Below are 16,049 nucleotides of genomic sequence, written 5' to 3' on the forward strand. Positions count from 1 at the left end.
ACTGTTCCCCACTCCACCCCCTTGTTTCTTTTCAATAAATAATTTTTTTTCTTTGGAATAAATGGATTTTTTGGCTTTGAAAACATTCTTTATTATTGCATATAGTAAAAGACTCCTTAGCCCAGGAAATAAACAGGCACTGCAAGTCTCCTTGTCTGCTTAGCAAACACTGATTCCTAAAGATTGGAACTACTGTACTTCACTCCCATGCAGGGCACCAGATATCACTGCTGGTTTTCAGCCTCAAATTGCTCCCTCAAGGCTCCCTAATCGTTGCAGCCCCGCGCTGGGCCCCTGTAATAGCCCTGCTCTCTGGCTGTGCAAATTCAGCCTCCAGGTGTTGAACCTCAGAGGTCCATGCCTGAGTGAAGCTTTCACCCTTCCCTTCACAAATATTATGGAGGGCACAGCACGCAGATATAACCGCGGGGATGCTGTTTTCGGCCAAGTCCAGCTTCCCATACAGAGATCGTCAGCGGCCCTTTAAACAGCCAAAGGCACACTCCACAGTCATTCGGCACCGGCTCAGCCTGTAGTTGAACCGTTCCTTGCTGCTGTCAAGGTTCCCTGTGTAGGGTTTCATGAGCCATGGCATTAACGGGTAAGCGGGATCTCCAAGGATCACAATGGGCATTTCAACTTCCCCTACCGTGATTTTCCGCTCTGGGAAAAAAGTCTCGGCCTGCATCTTCCTGAACAGCCAAGTGTTCCGAAAGATGCGTGCGTCATGCACCTTTCCGGGCCAGCCTGTGTTAATGTCAATGAAATGCCCACGGTGATCCACAAGCGCCTGGAGAACCATAGAGAAATACCCCTTCCGATTAATGTACTTGGATCCTAGGTGGGGTGGTGCCAGAATAGGAATGTGCGTCCCATCTATCGCCCCTCCACAGTTAGGGAACCCCATTTGTGCAAAGCCATCCACTATTTCCTGCATGTTACCCAGAGTCACAGTTCTTCTGAGTAGGATGCGATTAATGGCCTTGCAAACTTGCCTCAACACGATTCCAACGGTCGACTTTCCCACTCCAAACTGGTTTGCGACCGACTGGTAGCTGTCTGGAGTTGCCAGCTTCCGGATTGCAATAGCCGCCCGCTTCTCCACTGGCAGGGCAGCTCTCAATCTCGTGTCCTTGCGCCGCAGGGTGGGAGTGAGCTCCTCACACAGTCCCATGAAAGTGGCTTTTCTCATCCAAAAGTTCTGCAGCCACTGCTCGTCATCCCAGACTTCCATGACGATGTGATCCCACCACTCGGTGCTTGTTTCCTGAGCCCAAAAGCAGCGTTCCATGGTGCTGAGCATGTCCGTGAATGCCACAAGCAATTTCATGTCGTACGCATTTCGCGGCTCGATAGCATCGTCGGACTCCTCACTCTCACTGTCACTTTGGATCTTAAGGAATAGTTCGACAACCAAACGTGACGTGCTGGCGAGATAAGTCAGCATACGCCTCAGCAGTTCGGGCTCCATTTCCCACAGACAGATTGCACTGCACAGAAACCTTTGAAAGATGGCGCCAAAGGTGAATGGAAACAAAGGGATTTCTGGGATGCGAAGCGATGCATCACGGGGCGTGGGACAGGACCCAGAATGCCCCGCACCCACGCCCCCTTCCCACAACTCACGGCGCCAGAATGGGAAAAGGTGCTCTGTGGGATAGCTGCCCATAATGCACTGCAATTGCCGCAAATGTGGCCACGACAGTGCGCTGGGCAGCTGTCAGTGTGGACAGATTGCAGCGCTTTCCCTACTCAGCTGCACAAAGTCAGGTTTAAATCACAGCGCTGTACATCTGCAAGTGTAGCCAAGGCCTAAAAGAGAAGTGAGCCACATGGCAAAGCCTAGATCCCTAACTAAATGAGGGCATAATCAGGTAAAACAACTATATGTCTCAACTCCTAGCCCAGCAAAATCTGCTTGCACCTCAACTGAAGAAATGAGGGGAAGATGGAAGGAAATGACCTTTGCAAATCTTGGTTCGCCCATGGAGGCGCATCCAAATCTTTCTTGCCCCTGCTCAGTGCTCTGAAGGAAAGTGATGCCCCACTGTGACCCAGGAACCTCTTGGTGTCAACTGGCAGAGGGCACAGGAGATGCCTAGAGTTTTACAGGGATCCCCTGGATCAGATATATGAATAATTCACTAAAGGGTGGCATGTGAGGTCTCTACAGTAGCCCACTGATCATCATAATCACTGTGAAATGTATGTCTGGATGATATTTGTTTTTACTGAAAATTATGTTCTTAAAAGCAGGTAACCAGAGGGTGACATGTCTCAGACAGGTTCCTTTCAAGCAGGAGTAACAGACACTTATCTCTCTGGTCTTGTGTGCACTGGGCATTGAATGTCCCATTATGGATGGCTGTGGACACACTGAGCCAAATGCTAATCAAGAAATTGCAAAATCTCCAAGAGAGGAAATTTACAAGAAGAAATAAAGAGCAGGATGGGATCCTGGTAGGACTAAAGTCAGTGGATTGTTGGGGTATAACTGGGGATGGAGAGGCACACCCTGGATCCTTCACTGAGGAGGCAAGCTAGCCATGTATTTATCTTATGAACAGAGGCCCACAGCCAAACCTAGCTGTACAATGCTTGAAGGACTTTGGCTGAGCATTGCTCTATAGGACATGACAATATCTAGTTAAGTCTAGGTTCTGGAATGTGTGTTATGATTTTTGGAGTAGCAGCCGTGTTAGTCTGTATCCGCAAAAAGAAGAACAGGAGGACTTGTGGCACCTTAGAGACTAACAAATTTATTAGAGCATAAGCTTTCGTGGACTACAGCCCACTTCTTCGGATGCATATAGAATGGAACATATATTGAGGAGATATATATACACACATACAGAGAGCATAAATAGGTGGGAGTTGTCTTACCACCTCTGAGAGGCCAATTAATTAAGAGAAAAAAAACTTTTGAAGTGATAATCAAGCTAGCCGAGTACAGACAGACAGTTAGATAACAAATGTGAGAGATTCAATGTTTGTAATGGCTCAACCATTCCCAGTCCTTATTTAAACCGGAGTTGATTGTGTCTAGTTTGCATATCAATTCTAGCACATATCTATTCCAGTGACATCATCATAGGACCTAATCACATCAGCCATACCATCAGGGGCTCGTTCACCTGCACATCTACCAATGTGATATATGCCATCATGTGCCAGCAATGCCCCTCTGCCATGTACATTGGCCAAACCGGACAGTCTCTACGCAAAAGAATTAATGGACACAAATCTGACATCAGGAATCAAAATACTCAAAAACCAGTGGGAGAACACTTTAACCTGTCTGGTCATTCAGTGACAGACCTGCGGGTGGCTATATTACAACAGAAAAACTTCAAAAACAGACTCCAACGAGAAACTGCTGAGCTAGAATTGATATGCAAACTAGACACAATCAACTCCGGTTTAAATAAGGACTGGGAATGGTTGAGCCATTACAAACATTGAATCTCTCACACTTGTTATCTAACTGTCTGTCTGTACTCGGCTAGCTTGATTATCACTTCAAAAGTTTTTTTTCTCTTAATTAATTGGCCTCTCAGAGGTGGTAAGACAACTCCCACCTATTTATGCTCTCTGTATGTGTGTATATATATCTCCTCAATATATGTTCCATTCTATATGCATCCGAAGAAGTGGGCTGTAGTCCACGAAAGCTTATGCTCTAATAAATTTGTTAGTCTCTAAGGTGCCACAAGTCCTCCTGTTCTTCTTGTTATGATTTTGTTTAATATGTAACCATTTGTTCCGATACTGTCACTTGCTATCACTTGAATCTCCATACTGTTACTTGGTTTCACTATAAACATATCTAAGTGCTATGTGTTAAGCAGAGTGGTGATGTGGCTAAGCTGGGGTGCACTGATTCTTTTGAAACAGCCAATCTGTGAATACTGTGAGTGTCAGTGGACCAGGGGCTAGAAATTCCACAGAGATGCTCAGAGGATTTGGAGCATGCCAATCCCTGACAAGACACAGCAGGGCCTGTGTAGGGGTGCTTGTGTTGCCCATGAGAAGTGGAGTTGGGGAGTTAACCCACTGAAGGCACAGACAAGGCTTCCACATGCTAAGGGCAGGTGGTAGCAAGGTGCCTCACACCCTGGGTCCCCCGTGGGAAACATCGCATACACACCCCAGTGTGCTGTGGGGGACAATTTCTTCCCAACCTGAAAAGTGATAATCAAGAACCAATCAATCAAAAATCAACCCAATTAAGTATCTAACCCAGTTACGCACCAAGATACCATTGTTTTCCAAGTAACAGTCCATTTTAAAAATTTGAATTGTAGTAAACTGGATTCTGCCCATTTGTCTGCATGCAGACAATGCCAAGTGTTTAAGACTATTACAAATACGTAATCGCACCCACTATTAGATAAATGCTTTGGACTGTGTGTTAATTCAGTAACTAAAGAGTTAATTATTCTCAAACCAAGAGGGAACACATGGTTTGGTCCTATTGGCTAGAAACCCTGGAACACGCAAACTATGATACAATTTAAGGCCTGATCCTATTCCCATGGGAGTTGGTAGCAAATCTCTTAATAACTTCAGTAGAAGCAGGACTGGACCTGTAGCTTAGCTTGTTTTTAATGAGTTCAGAGATGGCTGCACCCAGATGCTGCTAAAAAGGGAAGGGCACAGGCTTCAATGCTGATTAGATTGGGATTTAAATCTCTTTCCCTCCTTGGAAACCCTTCTCTGTGCTATGAAGTAGGGATCCAGGAGAAATGTTTTCTCAGTAATTACGCCAATAGCCAAAACCACATTTATCTGGAGGATCTGGATGTCACTTAGATCTCTGGAGTTCATAGATTTTAAGGCCAGAAGGGACCATTATAATCATTGTCTGAGTTCCTGCATAACACAGGGCATAGAATTCTGCTCAGTAATTGCTGCATGAAGCCCATTACTTCTGTCTGAGCTACAGAATAGCTTTTAGAAAGCCATCAAATCTAGATTTAAACTCTCCAAGTGATGGAAAATTTACCCATGGACAGGCAAAAGAGGTTTGTACTATAATACACTCAGGAAAGAACTGCATGTAGCTCAGAGATTAAAGTAAGATAACTAGAAAGCAGCGATTAAAAAAAGAAATGTGTGTAATTATTAGGAACAACATGGATATGAGTTTCCAGTGCAATACCATTGCTTGCTAAAATGGATAATTCCATTCTGATACATGGGAATCTTTTACAGAAAAAAAGACCATCCATTGCCCCTTCACATTGCTTTGGCAGGACCATCAGTGAAATGCTGTGCTGGTCTCCTTTGCTTGAAATATATATAGAAAAGATAGAAAGACAAGGTAGGAAGTGGTGTGTTGGTGATTTGCTTTTCCTTCTGATCAGGCAATATAAAGCCAATTCCCCAGTGTGATACTGGGGGCACTGTGCTACTGGAACTTCTCTATGTCAGGTGGGGAGCCACGGATGAGTCGTTTCCGGCTAACATTTACAAAGGGATAAATGTAGCTTAGCTCTTAGTAGAAATGTTTGGCTGGTGGGTTAAGACAGTGGAATAGTTTGCCTAAAGATGGATGCAAGTGTAGACACAGCTCAGGTACAATCACTAGACTGTGTGTAAATATTGTGTAACTACAATTACCTGCTTTGGTCTAAGCACAGAAAAACATTTGATCCTGTAGAAACGAGAGTCTGTATTGGGATCAGGTTGTCTCCTAAACGATCAGGCAAGGTAGGAAGTGAGCCCACCGTGTTTCAAAATGTCAGCTTGCTTTTCCAGAATCCTCCCACCCTACACAGCTAAATTCCTTTCGGGTGACGTGTCTTGTATGTGAGCTTCACTAAGATCTTGACAGCAAGCTGCATGTGTGGTTGAATTAAGCAGCCAGAGGAAAAATCAGGAAATAAACAAAATACAAGTTCAAATCCTGTGTCTACCGGGAAATGCCAATATGACATGGGATACCATGTGCTATCGTATCAAATTAGAACATTGCTCCAGCACGTTTGGCATTTAGCAAGTGGCCAATACAGAAAGGTAACCATGCACCTAGACAAGGGGACCAAATCATGTAAATCCTCCTTGCAGGGGACTCCTATTGAGTTAAATGATTTGCCTGTATTGTTTTCAAACCTTGCAATGGGATTTATGTGCAGGTGAATTACAGGATTAGGCCCTAATTGTGATGCAGAAGAGAAATCCTTCCTGACCCTGCAGTTTACATGCTGATGTATGGGACTGTTTAACTAGAAATGTTTCTGTTGGGGGTGACAAAGTAGGTGAGGTGATATCTTTTATTGGACCAATTTCTGTTGTCTCGCTCATATCCTGGGACTCACACAGATACAACAACACCTCAAACAATGTTTCGATTGGCAAGTTGACAGCTGTTTTAATCTTTCCCACTTCAGTACCCAATGCTCCATCAGTCAAGTACTGAAAGGTTTGCTGTCTTTGTCTCATGCTTCAGAGATAGAGCACGAGATTTCTCCTATGTACTTTTTTGGGAGAGTTTTCCAGTCAATTGCCAGTCCCCCCTCCCAGCACTCTGGAATAACTGAATCTTGGTTTTGGTTTCCATGGGTCATTAACTACTAGAGTACTGAGTAACACTCTTGGTATTTGCAGGAGCGAAAGGGTTAACGGACAGCGGCAGCGCAGTGGACCCCAGCAATGAAAGGGTTAATAGATGGTGTCAGTCTTGTGCAGCACCAAAAGGCTTACTGCACAATGGGGGCACAGTGGGTGTGGCCGAGAACCAGCAGTGAAAGATGTCACAGTACTTAATACAGACAAACAGGGTAAAGCGGACTCAGAGGCTGAGTCAGTGCCTTACCAGTCATCCTTATTTTTTTTTTTTTTAAATCAAGGAAACAGTAACTTCCCGCCAACTTCTTCTAAGGTTACATTTTTGATTCTGAGCTTTCTGAACCTGTGCACCAAGCCACCATTCTCTAAAATCTAGAGCTGGGCAAATAATGGATTTTTCAGTGCACCGGCAATTCCAAATAATAAATAAAATAATAATAATAAAAAGACCATACATTATCATTATGAATGGCTATGAATTGCCACTGTGAATTGTTACTGGGCCAGGGAATGAGTGAGAATGACTCTGCAGTCCAGGGGCATTAGGACAGTGGTTCTCAACCAGGGGTACATGTACCCCGGGGGTACACAGAGGTCTTCCCAGGGGTACGTCAACCCATCTAGATATTTGCTTAGTTTTACAACAGGCTACATGAAAAGCCCTAATGAAGACAGTGCAAACTAAAATTTCACACAATGACTTGTTTATACTACTTTATAGGCTATATCAGTGTTTCTCAACCTGGGGGTGGGGTGGAGGGATCACAATTTATTTTATAATTATACGGTAAAAATGAGAAAGGAAGCAATTTGTCAGTACTAGTGTGCTGTGGCATTTTGTATTTTTATGTCTGACTTTGTAAGCAAGTACTTTTTAAGTGAGATGAAACTGGGGGTACGCAAGACAAATCAGCCTCCTGAAAGGGGTGCAGTAGTCTGTCAAGGCTGAGAACCCCTGGATTAGGGCACTCACCTGAGATGTGTGAGTCCCCAAATTCAATCCCTGCTCCAATGACTATTTAATTTATTTATAAAAAGTGGAACAACTTCAAGAGCAGAGACTGAAACTCACACCAGATTATCTCAGTGGCGAGGGGTGCTCTCATGTAATGTGGGACATCTAAGTTTAAATCCCTTCTCCCTATCAGGCATGGGGGGAACTGAACCTGGGTCTCCCAGATGAGTGCACTAACCACTGGGCTAAAAGTTATATCAAGGGCACCATCTCCTTCTCCTCCTATTGTTTTGTGACTCCACCCCCAAAACTGAAATACAATCACAGAAATGTAGGGCTGGAACAGACTTCAAGAGGTCATCTAGTCCATCCCCATACACACTGAAGGATTAAGTATGCTTAGACCATCCATGGTGGGTGTTTGTGTGGCTTTAACTTCCAGCCATTGGTTCGTGTTATGCTGTTCTCTGTTAGGTTAAAGAGTCCTTTAATACCCACCTGGAAAATACTTACATACCATAATCAAGTCACCTCTCAATCTTCTTTTTGATAAGATAAATAGATGGAGCACCTTCAGTTTCTCAGTGTAAGCACTTTTTCCAACCCTCAAATCATTTCTGTGGTTCTTTTCTGTACCCTCTCCAGTTTTTCAGCATCCTTTTAAAAATGAACATACCAGCCCTCGACATGGTATGCCAGTATCAGTCTCACCAATGCCGTATACAAAGATAAAATCTTGATTCTTCTAAATTGTTAAAAAAATTAAATTTGCCTTTTTAAAATTCCCTATCCAACTACAATCCCAAGTACTCCTTAACCATCTCCCTTGTCTCCTCTGGGAAAAGTGACCCTGGATTCACTTATTACTTTTATATCATTTATTGTATCTATTTCTTTGTCCCCCCTTCTTTGCAGCTTGTACCCAACTGCCTTTCCTCTATCTAGCATTAGTTCGTCCTTTTTTTTTTTTTTAAAGGAACCAATATCTCCACAACTCCCTCAGATAATGGGCCGTCCGTATGGGATATCTGCCCTGTGTGGAGCTGGTAGATTGGGGCCCTAAGGGTTCCTCAAGGTGCCAGGGCAGATCCATACAGGTGTGAGATTCAATAAGGTAGAAAATCCATTGATCAGCTACGGAGAATGTATTCTGATATCACTAAAGTGAAGGCTGTGAAAGTGCCACTAAGGCCTGCCAGTTACCTAACCTCCTACTCAATAACCCGTTTGTCTCACCTCCCCAACCAAAAATCAATCTCCGAACCACACAATAAAGCTCACTTGAGCCGCAACCCACTGAACATTGGTTAGTAACTTTGAACCCAAAACACTTTAGCAGCTACACACACACACCACTACTAAAATGCAGACACAGCTGGGGTGAAGGACACCAGCTAACTACCACACAGCATCCTCATGTTGTGTGGGATAATTTTTGACCAAAGAAACCAGGCAAACCCTTATTTTATACTAAACTCTTTAATTGCCATTCAGAGCTGGGGCAACATCCATTTTTAAGATCTCACCTAACAGTCACCCCTTTACAGGGGACTGCATGGCATTTAATTCCAACCTCTAGAACAAGCTACAAAGGGAAGTGATGGTTTCTCCAGCTCTTGATGTCTTCAGATCAAAACTGGATGCACTAATACTTTGATCTATCAGCATAATCCTGCTCATATTGAAATCAATGGCAAAACCCTTATTGATTTCACAGGGAGTAGAATTGGGCTGATTGCAAAAATATGCATATTTATTTACAGATCTAACTCTTGGAAATGTACTTAATAGTTGTTATTTAATTTACTGGGTGCCTGTAGCAACTAGACACTTATAACAATTTGTTTAAAATATATTATATAAAACTCTGGGAAGCTTCCACTAGGGAGCATTGAAGACCCTCTTCTGATGTCTTCACAAATGACAGGAAGTGGGCTGTCATTTTCCCAGGAATTAAAAGACACACACACACAAAGCCATTACAACTCACATCAAGTAAATGTATCTTACACCAGACCCTGGGGATCACTAGACTTCGGCGTGGGAAGAGCATCAAAAGAAGCAAATTCCACAGATGGAGTGCTCGGGTGACAATGCCCTGCCACCGCTCCTGAACAGTTCAGCCCTGAGCGATGACAATGAGAATCTCCCAGGCATTAAGCACCAGGGCCGAGTGCTCAGAAATACTTCAGACGGACCCGGCCAGAGGCATTAATCTCGTCCAGCATTGGGCCTTAGATCATATAAACTTTGCTACCTGGCCACAATGATCTGGTTACTGTGGCTCAGTCTGGCACACTAGCTCTGGGGACCCCCTGGTGGATGATGCCATTAACAGCAGGCTGGTAGGAGGGGGGCCGTGGGAACGTTTCTGCCGCAGTAACTGTCGCAGGGCCAATGGGGGAGCAGGAGGGCCTGGGCTTCAAGTAGGGTGACCAGAAAGCTTATGCTCCCTATACTTCTGTTAGTCTCAAAGGTGCCACAGGACCCTCTGTTTCTTTTTACAGATTCAGACTAACACGGCTACCCCTCTGATACTCGATTTTATAGGGACAGTCCCAATTTTTGGGACTTTTTCTTATATAGGCTCCTATTACCCCCCACCCTTGTCCCGATTTTTCACATTTGCTGTCTGGTCACCCTACCCTCAAGCTCAAAGTGGGCCTCAAATTTAGACACTTGTTAATCTTTTGGCATTTGATAATTTTCGCAACTTATTTGTATGCGCCTCCCTATCGGACCGAACCGTGACACTCTCTCAGCTGAGCGCTGCAAATATTAGCAAATAAGAGATGTGAAAAACATTTGTTAAATTAAAAAATATTCAAATTATGTCTCCCCCTTTTTTTGGTGCCTTATTTTGTTTTCACGTGTCGCCATTTTCTATCTGTATTGTGGCTGGGGGGTGGGGGGGCTCTGAGGGGCTGAGCGTCAGGGCACGAAGTTACCGGCGCCGCCCCAAGCTAAGCCAGACAAGCCCCCGGGAAAAGCACCGGCCGCAGGGGAGACAGGACGAGGCGGGGCTCGATCTCCGGCTTCTTCAGCGGTGGGGCCACATTTTACCCGCGACGGGCTGGGCGCCCGGCTCCCCGCTCCCTGTGCCCATTCACGGACCCTGCCCCCTCTTGGGCTGGGGCCTCAGACTCTCTGCGGCCCGGAGGGGGGAGAAGCCGCCGCCACCATCGTCAGCTAGGTACAGGGCTGCGGGCGACAATGGAACCCCAGCACCTACTCCCGGCGCAGAGCGAGGGAACTTCCGCCTCGGTAACCATCATGGCGGAGCAGCGCTCGCGCAGTCACGTAACGTGACTCCCTCGCAGAGAAGGAGTAAGCTCCGCCTCTTCTGCCCTCTCTATGGTGCTTCCCCGAGCCGGTCCGTGCGTTGCGGCGTGTCTATGGTTTGCACGCGGTGGCCTCTGGGAAGGCGGAGGAGTTATGGCCTAGGGGCTGGCCGCGCGCGCGTAGCTGGCCTGGGAGCGGAGCGGAGCGGGGCGGGGCGGTGGCGCGGGGGGACCCGCTGTGTCTAAGGTAAGTCCTGACGTCTGGGTGCTCCTGAGGGCAAGGGGCCGGGAGAGGGGGCATGTCACAGATGGGGGGAGCCATGTTGGGGGGCGGCTCTGGGGGAGGGGGTCCGTGTAGGGGCTCTGCTGACGGGGGCTGTGTGGCGGAGTGGGGGGTGTCATTAACGGAAGAGGGCGAGGGGTGCTGGAGAGGAAGGGGCGGGGGTTGATTTGGGGGAGCGGTGGAGGAGGAGGAGGAGGGGGGGCAGGGAAGGGTTATGCCTTTAGTGGAGACTTTAGCTTCAATGATGACATTTTACACAGTTCTTTTCATGCGGACTGTGTCATAAGTAAAAAGCAACAGAGGGTCCTGTGGCACCTTTGAGACTAACAGAAGTATAGGGAGCATAAGCTTTCGTGGGTAAGAACCTCACTTCTTCAGATGCAAGAAGAAGCATCTGAAGAAGTGAGGTTCTTACCCACGAAAGCTTATGCTCCCTATATTTCTGTTAGTCTCAAAGGTGCCACAGGACCCTCTGTTGCTTTTTACAGATTCAGACTAACACGGCTACCCCTCTGATACTGTGTCATAAGTGGAGGTTAAACACCATTCCACGGTTAAAATAAAGTGCAATAGAAGGGTGTGGGGTTACTGCTAAAATCTAGCTCTGATATAACATTTTCTATCTAAGCTCTTTACCAAGGAGGTCAGTATCATTATCCACATATTAGTGATGGGGAAGGTGAGGCACAGAAAAAGGCAGTGGCTTGCTTCAGGTGACCCAATAGGCCTGCCGGACCTCCTTAGTCCCACTGCACTAGCCACTGGGCTGTACTGCCTTCCAGGGAGAAAGAAGATACAGCGCTCAAAAACTAATATTTACATGCACCAGGGCATGTTGGACAAATCAAGATAGGACTGTGATGCATACAAAGTTTTAGACACACGTTATGAAAACACTTAAGCGTAATGTTCCTGCTTGTACAAATGTATATAGAGAGATTATGAATTGTCTCTCTTTGATCACTTGATCATTGCCTGTTAGGTTCACTCCCTCTGGGGCACCTGGCATTGGCCACTGTCGGTAGACAGGATACTGGGCTAGATGAACCTTTGGTCTGACCCGGTACGGCCTTTCTTATGTTCTTACGAATGTTTGGATAAGAGTTGAAATGAGATGGGAAGGTCTAGAAAGGCAGATCTATAAAATAGGAAATGTAGAATAGAGAGCTTGCTCATGCCATTGATGATAGCCTTGTGTTGAGAGAAATGAAAGAAAGCTAGTAACAAAGATTTTCATATGTTATCAGTGTGTTTCATTTGAGATAAACAGTAACTTTTGACTAATTCCATTTATAGACATTAATTATAGATTAATTTGCATATGTGATTTGACTTGTGATATTGACTCATTTTTTAAAAGGAAAAAATGGAAATGTATTGACTTTTTATAGTACTTTGTCCTTCTTGAAAGGAGCTTCCTATGTATGTAATAATCTCATGTCCTGTGTTTCTTTTCCCCCTCCCCTTCCTGACAGATTAATGAAAATCTGAATAAGTTATTCAGTTAAATAAAATGCGTCTTGGATGCAGCACTGTTTGCCAAGTTGTAGTTTACACTCTTTAACTGTAGCAAGAGCTGTGGTTGCTGCTATAATTCCATGAGTAATGTACTTCTTCAGTTAATGTCTTTCACTATGACTAGTGGTAATTACCATATTTTGCATTTGATCTTGAAGTAATTAAGATGACAACAGCGGCTAGGCCAACATTTGAACCTGCAAGAGGAGGAAGAGGAAAAGGAGAAGGAGATTTAAGTCAGCTCTCCAAACAATATTCCAGCAGAGATCTTCCTTCTCATACTAAAATTAAATACAGGTAAAGGCCAGTTTCTTTTCTTGCACAACATGGTGTACAGTGAATTATTCTCAGACTTGCACTGCTACTGAAAGAGAAATATCACAGATAATATTTACATGTTAAACACTGATAATGTACTTAGCACCATACAGGCCCAAAATAAAGGCATTGCAGTGATGGAAGGATAGAAGAGTTTCCAGTCTGAAGAGCAGACACTGAAAATAGGATGTTTTTGAAGTAATTATAGTATTTTCATATTTATTGTATTTACTTGTTTCTTATGGGCACCACAACATAAATTCGTCTTTAGAAGGAGCCTGAATAAGAAAAAGGGTGAACTGTATTGACCAGAGCATTCTGTGCATAAGGGAAAAGATACAGGGTCATGTGAAGGAGGGAGGAGGAGGAGATGATGTCTCATTCATCATTATCATAATCATCATCAAGGCTGGTATTTGCAGAGCAAAGAAGCTGATGGGAGGCATGCTAAAAGATGGAATAAGAGATGTATATAGGGGTGGGATTCTATAGGGCCTTACAAGCCAGGACAGAGGTTTGAAGTTGACACATTGGGCAAAAAGGAGCCTGTGGAGAAAGTCAAAGGTGGGGAATAATTAAGTCACATTGGGCAAGAAAGATCATTTTTATAATTGTGTTTTGGAAGAGTTGGGGGTGAGCAACATGGATGTTACATAGGCTACAGAAGAGGACGTTTTAGTAATCAGTGTGGGAAATAATTCATTCATGACATGATCTGTTTACAGTTAGGACAGAGGAGTGTTTGGATCTTCAGTATGTTGTGGAGGAAGAAATGGCAAGTTTTGGATACTGTTTGAGATAGAAACTCAAAATTTAAAGAGTGTCAATTTGTAAAATAACAAAAATGTGCAGTGATGGGTCAGGGGAACTTAGACAAGTGTAATATCAACTACCTTTAACTGTTTTTTTTTTAAGAGATTAAATTTCAATCTCACTTCATTACATTTTGAAATGCTTTGTCCATCTCTCTTGCTGTGTGCAAGACTCATATAGGTGGGAAATGAAGCATGCTGGAAATATAACAAAACTGTACGCAAAATGCTGTCAAAAGCACAGTATAAAAATGGAGGTGTTTCTCTACTTTTTAGTTAAAAATTTAGGTGTTTGTAAGAATATTATAGAAGACATTTTCAGACAAATATGTTTTTTAAAAGTTAATATTGTCCCTTGAAATAGAAGACAAGTAGGATGTGTCATACTGGTTTTCCACTTTCTCAGAGAAGTAGCAGTGGGGAAAATACATGCATAAGCACATACGCTGAATATTTTAACAAATCTTCTGGGTGCTTTTTAATAGTGTCTTCATTATGTCCCTGTTCTTTTACAGCTGATCTGAAGGATGGCTTTGTTAAATAGTACTGCATCCTTGAACCTTATTGCAATGTTTTAGTCTCCCTTGTTCTGTTTTGAATTATATGTTGTATTTGGGGTTCTTGTGGTTGTATCAGCCACAAGCCACTCAGTTATGGGATCTGCAATTCCTGATTGTTATTTATACAGTAAGAAAATGAGCAAATTACTACACCATAAAAACAGACTTGTGCACACAGTATATTAATAGCTGCTTGAATCTGGGTTTCGTCCAGGCACTGTGTACACTTATTTCCAGAACAGAGGAGTGAAATGAATTATTGCTCACTTCATTCATTTTAGTTCTTTTAAAGTTTTCCACAGCAAATTCAACACTGCCTGGAAAACGCTTGCATTAATGTGTGTCAAATATGAATGTGTTGTTGCTCTTGGCTGAGACCTCTTAAATATGCATAGTGTGTCTGTAATATTTTATTGAAGCTATTAATTCCATTTGCCCCCTCTTCCCACTTGCTTGTTCTTCTAGAACACAAGTTAGTGAATCATCTAATTTGCAGGTGGATAAACCATCTCTCTGCAAGGATAAACTATAGTCATCTGATACATCTATCTGGGATTAACTGAAAACACATTTTAGTCTTGATCTTGGGATGTTATAACTGTCAGAGAATGTCGGCCAGAATGTCAGGTCCTGGTGAATGTTGGCTAGGACGTGATGCTTGTATAATACACTACTAGGTGTCTTAGAAGTACGTAAGAGAAATGGATAGGGTCAGTCCCTATTTTTATAGAAATTCTGTGATGTCTTTAAAATCCATTTGGAAGCCACTGGAAACTGGATGAAGTTTTAATGTTACTGAAGGATGAGGGGAATGCACCTAGAGTGGTATTTCATCCTCCTTGTATAGCTCTGCAGAATCATTCTGACTTCTGGTAACTAGTTTGTCATTCCAGAACTTTCAGGCCCACGGGGGCAAATGCTACAAACTGGGAACTGTCTACTTCACCTTCCCTTTCTTACTTTTTTTTCTCATTGCCTATTCTAGACAGACCACTCAAGATGCCCCCGAGGAGGTGCGTAATCGTGACTTCAGAAGAGAACTGGAGGAGAGAGAACGAGTTGCTGTAAGAGAAAAGAACAGAGACAGACCAGCAAGAGGTGAAATGAAACTTCTACTAAACAGAAAATTACATCCTGTAATGAATCCATGCACTTCTGTCAGGATATCATGGGAATAGAATCCACAACCTACTTGAGCTAAAGGAGAACCTTTGTCACTAATAGTAAAACACGTATCATTTATGGGCCAGCCACTAAAACATGACTGTTACAAATACGTTGTAAGTTCATGACAGTACTGAAGGAGCTTTTATTCTTGTACTGCTTGGAGGAAACACATTATGTGGATTTTTTTAGCCTTGGCAAGACAAATAATGCATTACAAAATATGTGAGATTGTTAGTGGATAATGGAGAATTCCTCTGAAATTAATATTTCAAATAACTCTTTGTGTTCTGTAGTGCTGATGTATGTGAAAATGTAGGCACTACTGATTGTGTGGATCATCTAAAATGTATCTAGATACTTAAACAACATTTATGGTAAGAAAATGGGGACATTCAAACTCTATGGGCTGCAAAAGCTGTCCTGATTAGGTCCAGACTGCCAATGTTTAGAAGCAGCCCATATGCAAGACTCAGGATTCCTGTCTCCTTGGGATCTGTGGAGTTGGCTCCCTTTCCTCTTCAAATAATGACATGAAGAAACTCTACAAAATGAACCACTTGAGTTTTTGGGGTGCCAGTTCCACTG

At 43.7% G+C, this 16,049-nt stretch overlaps 1 protein-coding gene across 1 annotated transcript in view; it reads left to right on the forward strand.

Annotated features, from left to right (window-relative positions):
* The first annotated feature begins 10,485 nt into the window (after positions 1 to 10,485).
* Positions 10,486 to 16,049, forward strand: part of CWC15 (CWC15 spliceosome associated protein homolog) — a 33,606-nt gene continuing 28,042 nt past the window's right edge. The window contains exons 1-3 of the mRNA XM_005309163.3: positions 10,486 to 11,053; positions 12,766 to 12,904; positions 15,283 to 15,395. Coding sequence (XP_005309220.1) covers positions 12,774 to 12,904; positions 15,283 to 15,395 — 244 coding nt within the window. The 5' untranslated portion in view covers positions 10,486 to 11,053; positions 12,766 to 12,773. The remainder of the gene's footprint in view (positions 11,054 to 12,765; positions 12,905 to 15,282; positions 15,396 to 16,049) is intronic.

Source organism: Chrysemys picta, chromosome 1, assembly GCF_011386835.1.
Source record: "Chrysemys picta bellii isolate R12L10 chromosome 1, ASM1138683v2, whole genome shotgun sequence".
Classification (NCBI taxonomy): domain Eukaryota; kingdom Metazoa; phylum Chordata; order Testudines; family Emydidae; genus Chrysemys; species Chrysemys picta.